The sequence below is a fragment of the Ptychodera flava genome, chromosome 5 (assembly GCF_041260155.1).
Source record: "Ptychodera flava strain L36383 chromosome 5, AS_Pfla_20210202, whole genome shotgun sequence".
Classification (NCBI taxonomy): domain Eukaryota; kingdom Metazoa; phylum Hemichordata; class Enteropneusta; family Ptychoderidae; genus Ptychodera; species Ptychodera flava.
The window spans coordinates 36778242-36798332 of NC_091932.1; the positions used below are offsets into that span (position 1 = coordinate 36778242).

Genomic DNA, 20091 nt, shown 5'->3' on the forward strand with positions numbered 1-20091 from the left:
GATACCCTTGTTACAAAACGCGTAGACTGGTTTATTACAAAATACTGCAGACGTTATTACAAAATGCGTCAGTTATTACAAAATGCTGACACCCCTTATTACATTTTGCGTAAGTTATTACAAAATACGTCAGTATTACAAAATGCCGCAGCACACACACTCTCTCTCTCTCTCTCTCTCTGTCGTCCACCATACCATTTTCAATGGTGTTATTTTGTATTATTTTATCGACATATACAAAGTCTCTTCACAAGGGGCTGTGACATGTACCGCTTTGCGTACATCTCCTTACGCTCGATCTTCGTTATTCGCTTTTTTATTCTGCCGTGTTTCATATCGTACATGCAGAACTTGAGTTGCTAAATGTTTGAGGTCTTATAATAGCGTGAATCGAAGGATAAATGTTAGATGGAAGCATTGATGGTGACGTGATAGTGAAATTCAAGCAATATACTTTGACATTCTGTCGTCTACAGGATGTGTGATGAACGCGAAACCAAATTTCACAAACCAGCTACTCGTAGCAGCAACCGCGTACGCCAAAACAAATTCCTAAGTGACAAGTTGAATATTTGAAAGTCGAAATCAAAACGGTGACAACAGTGAAAAGGACTCTCAAGTTGTATAACGTAACCATGCGAAGATCATCGAAAACAGATTTTGTTTTAACGCATGACGTTTGAAGACTTTGTTTAGCCAATGGGCTTCATGATGTTTGAACCAATAGTGCTGTGTTTCTGTTCCCGCTGGTATGGGATATAAAAGCCAGGTTTTACTGCGTTTAGTTTTTTATTTTGATTGATTGATTGATTTATTTCCTTTTTTTTGGGGGGGGGGGGTCTTTGGTTATTTCGTGTAATGCAATTATCGGTGTTGTCCACAGGGACGGAAGTGCAGGGAAATTGATCGGACATCGTATTCCGGCAACTGGGAATTTGATCGCTACATATATATATATATATATATATATATATATATATATATATATATATATATATATATATATATATATATATATATATATATATATATATATATATATATATATATATATAATAGGTTATAAGACAGGCATTGATTTTTGCGATTTTGGGGACATGATCAAGAGCTCACCAACGGTTTCTCAGGTGTATTCGTTGATTCACCTGGAAAAATCCATCTACTGAAAGAATTCATATTGTGCTGAAAGAATCATTACGTATAACATTTTACAGATATGACCATTGAATATGATCAGTCTTGAGTCAATTTATCGCCAAGACTCCTTTCGGCATGCCTTTGACAGCTCTCAGACTCATAGTTCTCCTATTCATGTCAGCCCTTTCAAACTTTGCAAATTGTGTCCAGGCCGATTGGCTACAACCGATGAATTTATCTGCTCCTGAAATGAAAAATAAAAGCGTCTTTGAAAGTACCTTGCACAATATTTCTGTGATGTGACAGTAGTTACTATAATCCGTTCTAATATTAGTACTCGTGAACACGTATGGTGTGTGATATCGCCTACAGGTAGAATTGAAAGCACAAACTGGATAGAAAAAATCATAAGGAAGAAATTATGTATGGCAAATCAATACTTATTTCTGATCTAATAATAGAGGCGTTACCCCAAACGGGTACATGTCATAGAAGAATTTCAGAAACTCGTGTACCTTGTCGATAATATGCGTTGATGGAATTACTCACTTTTAACGATCTCTTGTTCGACCAAAGATATCACAAAATTATCATTCTTATAAGCTGCAATGCTAGGCACTGTCTTAATCAAGTCTTCTTTGGTGTACAGCTGTGGAATATGTGGTCGTAAAATATCATACATTTTCTGAAACCAAAGTTCAAATGGCGTTAATTTCCAATTCCTCAACAGAAGGAAAGAAGTGATTATGCCGTGATTGTATACAGAATGGCCTTTTGCAACTCAGAGATGTAGAATCCAGCTGCTTTGTTGGGGTACAAATTTCAAAGTTTACGTTGAAGGTAGAATGCACCTACTGACAATTTTTCATACGCCTAAGTTTAACAATGCTCTTCTTGTCTGCTACTTGAGTTGACTTTTTGAGTCTTGGGAGTTAACTCTTTTCATTTTTTGTTTTCACTGCTGAAATGAAGAGCAACTTTTCACCTTCTTGTTTTGTGAATATTATTTTTCATGTTACAATTATCACAGGGTTATAGGCTGTTTTGAATTTTCAGTTACATGTATCTGTTCCTTTCAATCACTGGCACATTCTCCGCTTATTTTCCCTAAGATCCATTATAACTTTAAAGTTTCTCTAAGAAATGTATGGGCAAAATTGTTTAGCTTTCAGTTGCGTGGAAAGTATACACAACCTTGTGCTGAAAACGTGACATGGAGCGTGACACTGACATGGAGCTGCAATAGTTATACAATAAACACTATTATTACATATGAACTGCAGATTATTCTATTGTGCCCCACCACATAAAGTTGGTATTAAATCACAGTAATGTGCATATGAGAAAAATAGTTCCTTTTCAAAATTCGGTTTTTGGCAGGATAAATTGCATATCATATTGACCACACAGTTGCTTCCTACACGTTACTAATTTTATCATAATAATACAAAATGTTAAAAATAAACTCCTTGTCAAACAGCTAAAAACGTACTTACAGATTGAAGGAATATGTCACAAGCCATCAAATAACTATGCAAATTAGTCACGTGCCCCATTCAATAATTTTTCGGTATTTTCACGCTAAATTATGCAAATGAGAATCAAATTTGGCGGACTACTTTATACTTTGGTAAAAACTGTCGTCTGCCGTATATTGAAACCAGCTCAATTGAGGACCAGCATTACGACTGGCAAAATTGCGAATATGTTGATCATTTTGAAATTGAATTTTATTACGGAGACACAATGGAAACACCTTGTAACACGGAGAAACAAGTATTTTTTAAGGATAACGCGACGGTAGCGTCGTTGACAGTGCCGTCTGGGACTGCGAGCACAGGAGATGTGCCCGTGTCAACACAGCTGATGTCGACGTCCAAGTTGGAGCGCAGAAAAACCAAAACACGGAAATGAAAACAAGACGCGAAGTGGCAGTTTTCAAGGAATGGCTTCACACCATGACAGAAGAAACTTGCGAAGTTCTGAACATTCCACCACCTGAGTTAGATCAATTGCTAGCCCGTTTTTTTTTCTGAGCGACGGGACTCACTGACAAATTGAGTAATCACAGCGCTCGTAAAGCCTGCGTACAATGACTGCTCGATGCCGGCGTTACACCAACTGTGGCTGCACAACTAAGCTGAGCGGGCACAAAAACTCAACCGTTATTCTGTGGCCAGTGCAGACCAGCAGCGTCAGATGAGCAACATACTCGCCGGTACACAACCTGCATCCACGACCGACCGCGACCGGAAGTACAAGCCTGATGCCGGCCGAACATACACCGCGACCGGTGGCCGGTCCTTCGTATGCTAATATTCGAGGTCCCTTGTCGTCAATGCATCAAAATGCCCGCCATCAGTCGCCGCAACTACCAGGGATGTTCTCAAATGCACACATCAGTGGTGGATCGTTCAACTTTACCTTCAACATCACCGGAAATAATTCCCTATTTAAACAGTCTTCACCACGTTGCATCGCCTCCAAACGTCGCCGACCTGCAGTGATCTACTCCGATTCCGACTCAGATTGAATTATTCAACCGATAGCATAATTAGACTTTCTCGTTTTGAAGTTTTACTCATTGTTCTTGTTCCAGTGTACATGAATTTCGATTACAATGATATAAAATACGAACGGTTTCGCTTGAAAACATTTTGTAGTGTCATACGTGTTAGTGACGTTGTTTGAGTGTACCAGCTGAGGGGCGAATAACTCTATAGGTTAAGTAATATCCATCCGTCGACCCAAGAATTTACTTGTTCGACGAAGTTACCAACGTGTGTAATTTGGGAACATATGTAATAATGACAGAACTCCATGACCTTGCCTTGACGTTTGTGTGTTACGAAAGTTATTTTCACTCGTGATGCGGTGTATCCTTGCTGTATTTTCACTCGCTTCGCTCTTGAAAATACGGCCGCACGATACACCGCATCACTCGTGAAAATAACTTCCGTACCACACAAACGTCAAGGCAAGGTCATCGAGTTCTGTCATATACTTTACCGTTGATCCAAACTTTACTTAATACCCATTTTTAAATCTGGCAAAATTGCACTATATGAATTGCTTTCCACCAAATGGTCTTATCACAAAAAAAACCCCTGGCAATTACGTGGGTTCCGAAGTCACTGCAACATAAATTTCATATTTCATATTATAGGAACGACTGAAACAAAGCAGTGCATTTCTTTGAAGTTGTTTGAGACATGAAACTTTGAACATTACCTTGGCGAAAGGCGGGAATGCAAGATAAACACAAGATATATTTTTTAACTTCATAAAATTTTGGAAGGCTTTGACAAGCTGAGGACTCTCCGAGACCAGATTCAACCTTGTGAAATTACAAAACTGTTTTCTACCCGACGTACACCTAGAAAATAAAGAAAACATTATAAGCATCTTTGATACCAAAATAAAACTAACGCTTTAATCTTACAAGACTATTCAAGCAATGTCTTTCTGTATATTCTGTCGAAAATATGGCAAATCAGGCAAATACACAGATATTCTTCTCATCGCTGTCACAAAATTAGGATTGAACTTATAAATTTACATTTGTTCATTTACACGATAAACTATCTGGGCTATTAAATTCATAATTATCGAACGGGGAAAACTGATAAAATAAAAACAACTCGCAATGCTTGGGTGTAATCTTTGAAAGTAAAATGCCCCGGCGGCCCTACATAATTTACACAGGACCCGTTCGGTAATAAGTAACAAAATTACTATGTGCTGCATGTTTAAAGCATAACAAAAACTAAACTATAGAAATTATCAAATATGACTGAGACATGGTAAAATTTTCTTTGATCGACTAACGTTTTTTAATTGATCTTGACTTACCATTCTCCCGAACGATTTCTCCAGTGCAAGGCAAGATATTTTTTTCCTTCACAGATATGTCGCGCACCTTCCTCTCCCATTGAGCGTAAATATGGCGCCTTTTTCAGATAACGATACGCTTCTTTAGCAGTCTTTTTCCATTGAAGTGTGAAGTTATAGTAAGGTGTTGATCGAGGTTGATATATGATGCAAGGGTATTCCCACAGAGATGATAGTCGTCTTGCAAATGTTGATTTTGCTGCGGAGTTTTCTTTGTTGTGTTTAATTTCTTGAAAAAGCAATCCAGTGTCACGATAAATTTCTTTCAGTAAATTACCCCTCTTAGATCGTATGCGTTGATTCATCACCACGGCGCTTCCGTTGCACTGCCTGAAAAATTCATACGGTGTCACAACAGGCACGAACTGTTTCAGAAGTTCAATATCAAACGTTACGCTGAGGTTTCGGGCTTCGCTGGCGTTGTCCTGAGTTTTGTGATTCCGTATCGGGTATGCCACAAGGGTGCGGTTTTGTAAAGCTACCAACGGCAGGGCGTCCCTAAATCTAATGTAGTTATGCTGTGGTCCCGACTTGAGGAACATCAAGACTGGCATAAAATAACGACTTGCAGCAGTCCGATTAATATTGGTACCATTGGCACGCGTGCGGGCAATCGGTCTGAGGTTGTAAGTGATCTGAAATTATCAGGAAACTTCAGTTAACAGTATGTTAAAATTAAAACACAAACTATTACTTGTAATGTATAACATATTTACTACAGTGGTAACATAAAAACAATATGTTGGTACCATATATCACATATGTAATATATTATAGTACTAAAGCAGCTACTGTATCATGCATGTTATGACTTTCTGTGATCAACACGCTGTTGAGAACTTCTCCAATAGATTTGGATGTTTGTTCATGCAACCATCAAATGCCTTCCTTGGGGATCAAACAACAATAATAACTTTGGACGCATTGAACGAGGGTATAAGGTTACAACTTCTGCTGAGATTATTATATGTACTAATTAAAACTGTAATTGCTAAATCGTAAAATGTTGATTCAAGATCACTGATTTACGACAATAAGAATAGGTAATCAGTTTTACACAGTCTAAGCTACTGAATTTCAAAATAATGCCACCAGAATATAACAGGGAATTTCGGAAAGCTGGAACCAGAAATAATATCAAACTAAAGCACTAATCTGTGCTGAGTTTTGTTGCCTCAAATTGTACCCTTTGCCATTTTTTGACAAAATCGTTCCTACAAAAAGTATCTTCAAGCGTCATAGCAAAGTAATAATTTTTGATATCCCGTTATCTCCATGACAGACAGAAATCTTTAAAACCCCTTATTCTGGAAATCCTAATCACAGTGCTCATATTTTCAAACTGATTCAATAAAGCGAAGTTTTCTCATGTAATTGACAAATGCAATAGTTCTCCCTGGCTGGTTTTTACATTATTAAAAACATTATGATATCGTTTTTCGATATTTGATAAAAAAGAAAAAGGCGAGAAACACCATTCTGAGAGCTGTTACTATAGAGAATATTAACTTACCCAGGTATAACTTAAGTATGTCTAAGAAAGATTTGTGTAAGTTTGATGATAGTATAGTTTAGGGAATTAGCTTCTATCTAAAAAAATTACCTACTTTGACTTTTAGCATTGATACTACCGCTCATTCTTTGGATATAACTCCAGGTATTCTCTTTGACGTTAACCTGATTGAGCGATTCATTGAATTGTAGAACTCTAAAAAAATATCAATTTTGGACAGTACTGGCGGAAATAGCATGCTAGTATAATACGCGTACAAGTTCCGGTCACGGTACATTACACCACTTTACTATTATCCAATTACTTAAACCTGTAAACAAAATAACCGGTCTCATGGACCTTGCAACGTTTTATCTTGAATGGACATGATTATTTGACCTACTTTAATCTCATATCGTCAACAGAACAGAAAAATAGCCAACGTCAGTACATCGTCAATTAATCGGTGTGGTACTAGTGAGCAAAATGAGTTTGCGTTCGACCAACGCTGTCGGGGTGACAAATTTATAAAAAACGCTAAAGTAAACCAGATATGAACTGAATATGCTCACGTGTTTTACAACAGGTTCATTTATAGAAGTACGCTTCACAGAACAATGAGATATATGTTATGACTATATGTAGCAGGTTTTCTTCAACTTCGCAAAGAACTCTCAGAGTTTAAACACTAATTACAAAACTTTATTTAATATGCAAATGAGCTGTTAATTAACTTGACACTGCTCAATGCTTTATGGGACAATTAGATATCCATCAGATCAACATTTGTAGCACGTTTATTTAATTTAATGCTGTAATTTTAGAGTAATGTTACTGATTACAAAGTTCATTAAATATGCAAATAAACCCTAAATTAACTTTACACTGTTCAATGATTCATAGCACAATTAAATATTTATCAAATTAATATCTGTAGAACGTTTCACAAAATTTTGGTGCCGAAATTTCAGAGTTATATACCTAATTACAAACTTTATTAAATATGCAAATGAACCCTTAGTTAACTTTACACTACTAAATGCTTTACAACACAGTTCGATATCTGTCGTATCAGTATGTGCAGTAGTTTTCATTACATTTGATGCAGTTATTTCGGAGTTATATGACTAATTATAAGACTTCATCAAATATGCAAATGAGCTAAATATTAGCTTGACACTGCTCAATGCTTCTCAGTACAATTGGATATTTATCAGATCAACATTTGTGGCAAGTTTCATCAAATTTAACGCTGTAATTTTGGAGTAATATCACTAATTACAAAGTTCATTAAATATGCAAATGAACCCTTAATGAACTTCACACAACATAATGCTCTACACCACAATTAGATATCTGTGGGATCAGTATCTGCATCAGATTTCATCACATTTGGGGCAGTTATTTTGGAATTATATCGCTAATTACAAAACATCATAAAATATGCAAATGACCTATTTGTTAACTTGACACTGCCAAATGCTTCTCAGTACAATTAGATATTTATCAAAACAATATCTTTACCTAATTTCACTGACTTGGGTGCCGTAATTTCAGAGTTATATACCTAATTACAAAGTTCATTAAATATGCAAATGAACCCTTAATAAATTTCACACTACTAAATGCTTTACACTACAGTTAGCTATCAGTCGGATCAGTATCTGCAGCAGATTTCATCTCATTTGGTGAAGTTATATCGGAGTTATATGACTAATTACAAAACTTCATAAAATATGCAAATGAGCTTTTTATTAACTTGACACTGCCTAATGCTTCTAAGTTCAATTAGATATATATCAGATCAATATTTCTTGCAAGTATCATCAAGTTTAGTGCAGGAATTTCAGAGTTATCTCACTTATAACAAAAGTTCATTAAATATGCAAATGAGAAGATAGTTGACATGACACTCACAGTATCATGATGATGTTCTCCAATTGTCATGTGTGAAAAGTTTCATGAAATTTTGTGCAGTATTTCTTGATATATGTCTACACTGTCATTACCGTCTCCATAGGGAAACCATTGTACGGAAGAAACGATATTGCATAACTTCATTAATATGCAAGCCACACCAACCAAAATCTTATCAGCTCTTGCAAGTAGCATATGGTACCTGTCTACCAAATCTGATTTGAATCCATTCGGGCGTTTTGGAGGTATCGTGTAAACAGACAGACAGACAGACACACACACACACACACACACACACACACACGGGCAGACAGTCAGACATCGCTATGACATTAGCCCACGTGTTTACACACGTGAGCTAATAAACGGACGAGAGGTTAACTGTTGACACTCTATTGACCACTGCATGGAGCTAGCTCCATTGCCATTGTAAGGCACGTCTAAAAATATTGACAAATCTCTTTATCACAAAGAACCTTTATCGAAAAATGCCTATCCAAAGTGCTAGTTTTTCAGTTAATATAAATTTATTACATGTAGAAAAGAAGTGAACGAATGACAAGGTAATTCCAAGCACCGTTCTCCATGGGGAGAAGGAGAGACAAAGCGGACGACCGGGTCGACTCTAAATGGAGTGTTCCTCATCTAACATACAATAGCACATGCATTTTCATGTTCGCTTGGGCACTAAAGTAAACTTCAAACACACTGTAATGTTCTCGAGGAACTATATTAAAATAAAATTTTTATGTATCCTTTCGACGTGAATCATAAAACATACACTAAAATTTTCCTTTCTCACAACTCACATTGAACTGGTCGTGAGCTTCCAGTAATTAGAACCGATATGGAGGTAGGAATACAGTGATTGCGGACTCGGATTCGAGTCTCTGTTTGTCCGCTGTCAACTTCGTGCAGTCTTTGGGAAAAAATTAATGAAAAAGGTCAAAATCTGAAATCAACGACCTCACGACCAGTCGTTGAGAAAAATGTCGTGAAAATTTCAACACTTTAAAGCCACGTCCTGGCGACCGGCCGCGGACAAAAAATACAAAAAAGTCAAAAACGTGAAAGTCTTGGGGAAAATACAACACTTGACAGAAAATACAGAACAAAGTAAAAAGGCTGAAAGCCACTACCTCGATCTGTCGTGGAAAAAAATATCGGGAAAAAGTCATCACTTTATAGCTACTACCAGGCGACCGGTCGTGTAAAGAAATTAGAGAAAAAAGTAAAATAAAACTGAAAAGTCGTGACAGCTGGTGACCGGTCATGGAGAAAAATTACTGAAAAAAGTCTAAACCTGAAAATCACGACTTCACGACTGGTGTTGGAGTTCAAACCTTGAAAAAAGTCACAATGCTGAAAGTCAGTACTTTACAAGCGGTCTCGGAGAAAAATGTCGGCAAAAAATTCAACACTTTACAGCCATGACCATGCGACCGGTCGTGGGGAGAAATTACATAAAAAAGGAATGAAATAAAGTACAGTTCGACGGATCGGGAGAGACAATATGGCAAAATTAAAAAGTCACATTCTATAGCAAAGTGGAGAGAAAGCAGCCCTGAGGAATAATGAATCTGAATAGAGTGACTGAGAAGAGAACGCTAGAAATTTTCGATCACACATATTGAGTTTCTGATTCCATTTTTCCACTCTGAAACTGAAAGTTTCCTGGCTTTAGCTCAATGACTTTATGTGCTGCTGCGGTTGAGTGGCGAATTGGAATTACGATAATGCACTCTGATCTCTACCTATGGAAATTCCTGGAAACCTTCCAACAGAGAGCTTCGTTTTCACTTCCATCCAACATGGCGTGGTTGTTCGGCTGTCGTGAAGTTTGCTCAAATAAAACGTTGGTTCATTTTGGGCCTAGTATCGAAATACATGTGATTATTAGTTTTTTTTCCTGGAAAATTCCTTTTATATCCGCACTGGTAACGAACTTCACTTACTGCTACTCATGTCGGAAAATACCAAGAGAGTTTGACCGGTTAAGAAGGGCTTGACTACGCAGTTTCTGCGTAGTGAAGCTTCATTACGTATTCATGGTGACCCCTGGCCAGCTGTCAATAACTTTGGGGGCTTTTGTCTTTTGGCCTGCTTTGCATATGCGTCGTTGGACACGACCTGCCAATCACCCAGGTCAATTAAACTATTAATTGACTGTTTACCGACCCAATTAACACTATCTAGCAGTATCAGTCATATTTTAATCACGTGGCCCGGGTGGGCACAACGTAGGAACGCGTGTATTTCTATGTGTACGTTTCACTTGTGGTGTTGTTTGTACCATCGTGTGTTTGAAGTCCTTGTTTCACCTACAGCATTACCTTCAAGGTGACAGGCTTACTATTAATGTTCAGTATCATTGCACCGAGTTCTGCCCACGGTGAAAACCACCTGTTTTGCCTACTAATTACTGCCCGTCGCTGCCCGTCCTGAATGTAGCCTATCTATAGCTACAGTAATCACATAAATCATTTATCAGTTTTGATATATACTCCTAAATTGTAAGTTTGATCAAAATCGAGACCACATTCAAGGGCTATGCAGACTGTCCATGTACGCACACACAGTGACAAGAAGGCGGCAAACACCTATAGTCACCAAGCACATCGAATCGGCGAAAAGAAGCATAAAAAAGCTAGGCTCATCGCCAAAACAAACGCGCCAAGCGCTAACAAAAGCCCATACCAAGCGGCCCTTTTCAGGGCCACCAAATACTCCAAAAATGACATAGAACACACAAACACTTAAAAGAAATAACAAAAATCGTACACATAACAAACAACTGAAACACAACATTAAATACAAAATAAACAATCACAGTAACGTAACAGAAAACATGGCCGTGGAAATAAATCAGCTATTTCCAAAGAAAAGCCGACAACAACATGAAATTCAACAACAACCTATCATCGCTCAAACTATGAAACTCCGAAAATAGTACTAGGCAAAAGCCTTAAAATTCATTCGGACACCAACAAAACCAAACAGAATAAAACCACCTCAGGATTTCAACAAATAAAGTCGTATAATGTGACTACGCTACATCGTGAGACACAAACAATCGCAACAACACCAATTCAAAGAAAAGTCAAATTGGACTCCACGAACAACAAAAAAACAAAAACTTGAAAGCTATCTGAAGCTTCTAAACTCGCACTTCTAGAGATACCCTTTCAAACAAGGAAACAAAACATGTCGCGTGCCAAAAGAATCGCGATAAACCAGCTTGCAAACATTGGACAAATTTTGGGAAAATAACCCTTCGACAAGGGTCGGTTTTTCGTTATTGTCAACACAAACGATTACGTACTCGAATGCGAAAGGCAATTACGTAACACTCAGTATTATACACAACAAGCCAGAACAAACAGTAAACAAAGTAAACGAACTATTAATTAAAATGTACGAGAACAAGCACATCAACCAGGATACTTGGAAGTATCTTGATCCAATAAACATAAAATCCGTACCCCGCAGAGGTACTTATTGCCTAAAAATTCACAAACCTCCGCAAAAATCTAAAAGACACACCAGTCAAAACAAAATTTACCGATGTAAAGAAATATAGAAAAAACAAACCGAACCACCAAACGGACTCACAACGTGACCAAAATCAATATACTTGCCTCGCTAATCGGAAAGCAAGACCACTAAAATGCATTAAAATAAATTTTCACAAACACAAACTAAGGAAAGAATCTACACTGCGACTGATGAGAAACCACACTCGGGTTTCGAAACGCAAGCGTCAAAGGGCGACTCTATCAACTTTTGTAACAACATAGGTCCGGCTGCGTCTCGCCATAAGCTTTCCCCACACAGACAAAACATTACCGTACACACTAATCCAAACTTCTCTACAAATATCCAAAGCGAAACAAACATTTCATTAACACAAACAATCGGATAAGAATGTAGGAACACATTTTCGAAACGAATCAAACACAAACTCGACACAAAAACATTTAGGATAGTTAGGTGGGGAGCCTGTTTCACATTTTTTACATCTCGCTATATTGTCTATGATTCTAAAAATAAAGTCATCTGCCACTTTTTCTGTATACGCGGTTTGGCAAAACTCATCTCTTCGAAAGTCGGGCGATTTCATGGTTCTTTGGGGCACTTAAGTGTACGTCGTAGTTACATTCGCGATGTTTTATTCGAAAATTATTTATTCCTTCAAGGGCAAATGCACATAATTTATGCTGTTGGAAATACTGGCCGCTCATAAACAAGACAATATGTGCATCTTTACTTATATTGTCAAAGTACCACCGACACCCACAAAAAACCAAATGGTTCAGTCCAGGTATTTGCAACTCTGCCATCCGACTGGTCAACAGGAAATCAACCATAGGTGTCTTTTGGCACGCGTATACGCCAGTCACCTAGGCGACGGTAATCTGCACCACTTATCACCATCGGGAAGGTACTCCTCCCCATATACCACTGGTGATCCCACCCTCAAGGCACTGCGTCATTCGACCAAGCATTGTTATTGTAATTTCCTGCATAAAATTAACAGCGAGGTCAACCGGTCAAACTCTCTTGGCATTTTCTCTCATGTTGTTTATTTCACGTGGCGAAATCTCTGGGTATTTTATCGATGCTACTTACTGCCTAGGTATCGTAAAAAAATTCAACCTATAACACAAAGGCCCGATAATAAATTCAACTTTAAGGTGCCCACACTTTTTTCAAAAAGAAGAAGAGACTTCAAATATTTTGTCATGTCGGAAATTTTCCCGAGATCAATGAAAGTTCTGCTCGGTTCCGTCTTTCGATTTTTCCCGAACTCTTTGACACCCATGTCCCAGTTCCAGATAACGCATTTCAACATATGGATCGTTTCCGTTGTTGTGACTCTTGGACGGTACGCTGGTTGCCCTTGTTGCGGTTAAACATGACCGAGCAAAAATCAAAGTTTCTGATTTCAGTTCATCAAGCGAACTTTATTATGTTTTAAATACAAATGCGATGTCATCAGAATAACAAGGATGATAATTACACTTTCTGTAAGAAAGGTGCTCAACAAACTCTCCGGCGATACAGAAAAAAAAAATCATATTTTAACTATAAACCTCTATTCTGTTACGGAGAGTGTCTCTCTCAAACGTTCTTGATGTCCTCCTTTTCATCGATGCATTTGCTTTGCAGTGTAGTTTGTGGTTTAACATTTTCTTGAAGTATTTTGCTAATCACTATTTGATTACGGATCGTCAAACTGCTGACGAAGTCCTTCTCGTGAAAATGGCTTCGAATACGCAAAAACTTGTACTGTAGCCTACTTACAGTTCTGACAACTTATGTCAGTGCCAGTGCCTTTACCGGCAACAATTTGTAGAGGCTTTTTTTCTCTTAGGGTTTCGAATCATAATGCCTAATCGAAATCTCGTATACGATTATTGGTACATCCGTAATACTTACATGTGTATGTATGTATGTTTATATCTGAGAGGACTCCCTAGATCGGACCCCCTAGCCAATGCACCGAAACCCGAAAACTTTGCGTTCATGAAGTAGCAATCTCGTGGCGTACAGTCGGCTGGAAAAGTCCCCATATTGCCTGATTTTGATATTTATTTTCATGTATAACTCCAACAAATCGCTCTTTCTGTGCAAAAAGTAATGATAAATGCTTTTATGACATAAGTATACACCTGCATGTATACAGCTGATGAAATTTTGGGTGACTTTCCCTTTAAAATATGGATTTTAATAATTTAATGTTTCACCGGAGAGAGCTACCAATAGTTTACCTTATTTAATTTTGAATATTTTGATATATATATATATATATATATATATATATATATATATATATATATATATATATATATATATATATATATATATATATATATATCGTCGATGTATCTCAGGCGAGCTCAGATCTGAACATAAAAATAATTATTACCGGTGACTGACGTTAATTCGTCCGTATGTGAATAAAGATGGGTTGCTGATTGAACGGTGTTAACGACAAATCTAAAAATGGAACCCTTAAATTCAAATTGGAAGTTGGTGGCTATAAATCACCAAGGGGACGAGAAAAGGTAACTTCTGAAATTAACACTCGCCCTATTCATTTTAAGTTACGCTGTCTATGTACCTGTACGTACGCTTTCTGTATTTCTGAATCCAGTGTAACTTGCCTTATCCTCTGATGATCGGGGAAAGAGTGATAATGTCAATAACAATGTCGCCATTTTAGTCTTTATTGTTAGGTGAATGACAGTCATTTCAATTATATCACCGGGGTAGAAATCGTACTTCGAGACCGGTCGAATATAAAGCTTGTAGCAATGTTCAGCTTGAATGGGAGAAACAGCATACACTTCCAAGCTGGTCTATTTAGATGTAAAGAGCCATCATGCCAAATTTCTCCCATCATACTTGTAGATAAGATTGCAAACGGAGGGTCCCAGATTCACGACAAGTCTTCCTTGCCCGCATGTTTGAATAATATCCAGAAAAAGTGATAGAGCCAACGTCTACAGTGGTTAACGCAATTTACAACAGCATTTCATCGACCTCGCAGCCAGCTGCAGGTAAGTAGCCTATATGGCAGGTGTACGCCTAACACCACGTCTGTATATACCTATCAATGTTTGAATGAATTCAACAGATTCAATTCACAAAGACAACACCTGGACGCTGCAAACTTTCCGCTATAGATAATAATCTCAGAGACGTAAACGTTTCTGATCATGTACATGTTGATTAGTACATCCTTAAAGTCGGCATTGGTTGACTTGTGGTGCGCTTCACGTTAGCAAGGAAAAATATAAACACCATAACATTTGTCGTGCAGTGTTAGTTTTTTTTGTCATAACTTCCGTCTAAGTTTAGCTCAGAGTCGAAAACATCGAATCTGTCGCTACGATTAGAGTGCAAAACGAGTAGGCAGTAAATATATAGTTACAAGCCAACCTGGTTATTATTGTAACCAAGTGTAGAACCAAATTTCATTTTCCTCTTATATACACTTAAAAGTAAAAGCACGGGAAAGCTACTTCAAGTTGGCCTTTTTACACTCTCTCGATTGTTGTACTCATGTTGTACGTGAGAAAAAATGGACCCTGTATACAACGTACACATGTACTGAACACGCAAGAAACGGCATTTTCTCTTTGGAGTGATTGGTGGTCCTAAAAGTTACGAACATTGAGAGTCTTCACACATCGTTTGGAAGGCAATCAAAATTTCATTCCTTCCTTCAGGCATCGAAACTGAATCTTTTCACTCACATTTTGAGGAAATACCTTTGGAATTGTGACAGTGTTTGGTCATTGTTTATATCAGTTGATTAAATTCAGTTGAGCTGAGTGGACTTGAAATTTCAGCGTTGATCACATCGTTACCACTGTCACTGGCTACGCCAACATTGCGTTGTTTGATTGATCATCCACACTCATCGACGTACGACGACGGCCGCGGCCCTGCACAGCTGTCCTGCGGGACTCATTGCCAATGTATTTCAAAATACTTGACAGATCATTGACTGCAGATTACTAGTTGTTTCCTATTGTTGAAGTTTTCTGGCTTACATATCGTAAAATGCAGCGTATATGGTATTCAAGTGCATGCTCATCTATTGAACTACGGACACCTTTTCCACAACCTCTCTGTCACATGTCATTTGCATATTACGAACGGTTGTCGATGTTTTCCGAGGTTATCTAGGTAACCGGATATGACACCTGCGCTTACTGTACTTCGGGTCATGCCATTACATACCAAGCTCTAACTGGGGATCGTAACGTTTTAGATCAGTTTTTCTCAAAATGTCTTCACCCTTTTCTGTGATTTGTTTCGAAATACCTAAACTTACACTGAAAATACGAATTGGTGAAGATTTTTTTCTCAAATTCATAATTTTTTTTTGCATTTCTTCTTGTTATTTTTTTCCATGCGTCTCATTCTTGACCGCGGACATCCGGGAACTTGACGTCACTCCGCGGTCAAGAATAGCCGGTACCGGTTGCAAGATGCGTGGGTGACCGGCTATTTTATTTTTTTATATTTTTTATTTATTTATTTAAATCAGGATTTCTAAACTACATCCCATATAACACTAAAAAAAATCACGTAGACACCTATCTAACAGAACAAAAAAAACCCAGACCATTGGAACTACAAAAAGAAAGAAAAGGGAGGTTAAAAAAACAGGGAAGTAAAAGGTACAAAGCGCAATCAGAGTTAAAGCATCTGTTGTTAAAAGACCAGCTACATACAACTACCGGTGTAAAAGATACATTGTCTTTCTGTAAGACTCATGAAACTTTGAGAATACAAATACGTCGGAGCTCACTATTTTCCTCAAGATGCTATTGTTACTATTATGAAGTCTTACGGAGAATTTATACAATAGGTTCCGTCTGAGAGAGTCGACAGATGGAACATTGTTTGATACAAGCATTCCTCTAGCACTGCAATCCCGTGGTAGAATCAGGAGAATACGAAAGGCAATTATTATCTACAACATCGCCTACTAAAAAGCCATAAAGCTACAAACAGTAGAATGTTCTAACTTACGATTGCTTACGATCACAATGATGATCTGCTGCCGTTCTTAGAGACTATAATTTATTTGCCAGATTTTCCCCTTATGTTTATTTCTAGTGTGCGCGCTTGTACCGAACACGAGACAATTAGCTAGATTTGAACTCAGTACAGTACTCGAGGAAATTCTCTCCTGAACTAAGTCAAGACCTTCGTTTTGTATCTTCCTTCTGAAGCTCGGATATGTCCATTTCGATGACTGGCTTCCACCACCGCGCCTTCACATTCAAATCACCCGCTGCTGTTGTGAGGAAGTAGCCGTTCCATGTTGAAAGCCGGGGTTGAAAACCGGGTCCCGTTGGAAATCACAACAGAATATGCACACCTAAGACGCAAAAAAGTTGGCAAAAAAATCAGAGATGTGTTGAAAGCCATGCATCGTAGCTGTTTTATTGAGTAAAGTGTATGAGGGAAATTCGTGTCCGAACTCGGCGATATGTGCGCGGCCATTCTTTTTCCCAACTCCCTATATTTCTATTGCATACCACAGCAGCCATCGCTGTCTATCGACGACTGATTTGAATTCAGTAGATTTTCGATCGGATTCGAACTCACAACGTACGGCATCCAGTCACCTAGCAAAGACATCACAGTCAGGAGGTAGGTCTGTCGGCCAGAGGAACAGCCCTTCAGCCACTCCACAAACCCTAGTTATAAGGTAGGCTCGAATTATATGAAACCTGGACACTGTAATGTTCAGGCGAAGGTGATAATCGGCAGGCCCTAGTGTAACAGATAGTTTGTATTTCTCTGATAAGCCTACGACTAAGCAAGTGTTTAACCATCCCGCCCAGTGTTTGACAACAACCAACGTCACTACCACGTTGCCTATTGTGCGCCCATGGCGCTGGACTTTGCCCTTTAACGATATAAAACATGGTGGATTTGCCGTACACCATATTCGGCATTTCAGTGCCTCATGCCTGTCCTTGCCTTGCGTGATACTACCAGAGATCATGGTCTCTGTACGTACGCTCGCAAAAACGAGATAGCGATTGGTAACGGCAAACTCTTTGCGTTATCCTTACAAGACGGTAATTCTATACAAATATCAGTCAGTTATGCTATAATACGAAACACAAAGCAAAAACATCCAACGACAGCAGTTTGATATTTGACTACTGACTTTACAAACCCCAAATTTTTTTATGATTTTCGCCTCTTCGACAAAGACGCGTGTTCAGTGGGTAAGCTGAAGATGAGACACACGAATCCCTCTGAAGAGTGGTTTTCGGCTCAAATTGCCATTTTAGGTGCGACATCACCTTAACATTTGATTGCGTAAATGCCACGGGACTTTGTATTGTGTGCAGAAAATTCGGTACTTACCAATGACAGTGGCTTGCTAACATAGCCGTACTGGTAGAGGGCGAACACGGCGAAAAACGAGAAGAAACAGAGAACGATAAATAACTTTGTAACATCTTCCCTGCTGAATATTGGACTATGTTTAGCCATAGATGCCTGGTGGTCAGATTTTCAGCTTCAACTGCCTAAATTATTTATGAGAGAGAGAGAGAGAGAGAGAGAGAGAGAGAGAGAGAGAGAGAGGTTGACGCTTGAATTTCATAACAGATGTACTTTTTATCGGCGTAATCGTTACATGTGTAGACATGTTATTTAACTCGTAACAAGTTAAAAAAGAGTCCGCAGGATTAGCATATCATGGCTGCCCAGTCGGACGTGTGCTTTCTGACCTCCGCATATACCGAGGAAAAAACACACTTCGTGCTGTTGCAACTTCCTGCTGTGAATATTTCTTGCATGAGATCAATACTGAACGCAGGTATAAGAAAGTTGAAGTCGTATGGGCCCAAAAAGTAAGAAATGAAGACGTCAGAAATCTTCAACGAGCTTCGCCGGCAGTGCAGACAGGGCTTCCTCTGGAAATGTGAGTACTAACAATGGTGAAACTGTTATGGAAGACATTACTGAACATGAAGACAATTTTCCTCAACTTACTTCACCTGAACTAAAGGCACTAGCAACTATTCTGACACAGCAAAATAAAGACTTGTCGCTGAAAATCGACAAAGTTAGAGAAGAGTTAGCTGCTGAAATTTCTACAATTGCCAGGAAGTTGAACTGTGAAAGATGTGTCTGGCCTGAAGGAAAACGTGGTTGACCTAGAACGAAGTCAAGAACACCTGGGCTCGGAGATGGAATCTCTGCGTGAATCACTGAGAACGGAACGCCGTGAACGTCTTGCCGCCCATATACTGCTGGACCGATATAGTCGCAAAAATGATGTTATTGTTCGGGGCATACCGTTTGATAAAGATGAAGACACTGAAGGTAAAACTCGGACATTTCTGAAAGAACGGCTTAGAGTTCCGGTTGAAAATTTGCAAGTCAGTGCCGTACATCGCCTCGCTAAGCCAACAGAAAGCCGTCCATGTCCACCAATTATTGCAAGATTTGTGAATCTTAATGATAGAAACGAAGTTCTCGGTCGCGGACACTTATTGAAAGACACCAACTTTATCATTTATGAACATTTACCGCCTGCTTTACAAAATGCAAAAACTAAATTATTGTCAGCATACTACAACGCAAAAAAACATGGCACACGTGTACACTTGCGTGTATTATTTAGAGAGTGTTGTGTAGTCTTAATTGTTGACTGTAAAATAACCTAACGAATGGAAGCAATCGGTTGATGCATTTCAGATTTTTCACAACGAAAAACTTTGGTATTCAACTCTTTTTTTTCCCGGCGGGTTTTTCGTTTTTGATAACTGTCGACAGGTATATGCGGAGGTTAGGGTTCTCCTCCTGTTTTTCGTCGAGTACTTTGTCGGTGGTTCTCTCCTTTTTTGTTTGTTTTTTTTCCTCTTTTTTCCTTTTCCTTGTGCTCTTTTCCCGGCCCCTTTTTTCTTTTGCTTCTTTTTCTGTTCTTTTTTTGTGTTGTCTTGATGTTGTGTTTCTCTTTTCTTTCAACAGAACAAATAATTTTTATTTGCGTATGTCGACGATGTTGCCCCGACTGGATTTTGAATTTTTGTGCGTTGCATGCTTAATTAATTTTCCAGAAAAATGTGTACAATTTACTTTTTATTTACTTTTGGTATAATTCA

At 38.4% G+C, this 20091-nt stretch overlaps 1 protein-coding gene across 1 annotated transcript; it reads right to left on the bottom strand.

The window, feature by feature from the left end:
* Positions 1 to 1074: 1074 nt before the first annotated feature.
* Positions 1075 to 18499, bottom strand: LOC139132604 (uncharacterized). Its single transcript, XM_070698886.1, has 5 exons — positions 18344 to 18499; positions 4990 to 5663; positions 4369 to 4513; positions 1687 to 1822; positions 1075 to 1381 (listed from the first exon to the last, which is right to left on the bottom strand). The coding sequence occupies exons 1-5, from the start codon at positions 18470 to 18472 to the stop codon at positions 1245 to 1247; spliced, it is 1221 nt and encodes a 406-aa protein (XP_070554987.1). The 5' UTR covers positions 18473 to 18499; the 3' UTR covers positions 1075 to 1244.
* Between the last annotated feature and the right edge of the window lie 1592 nt (positions 18500 to 20091).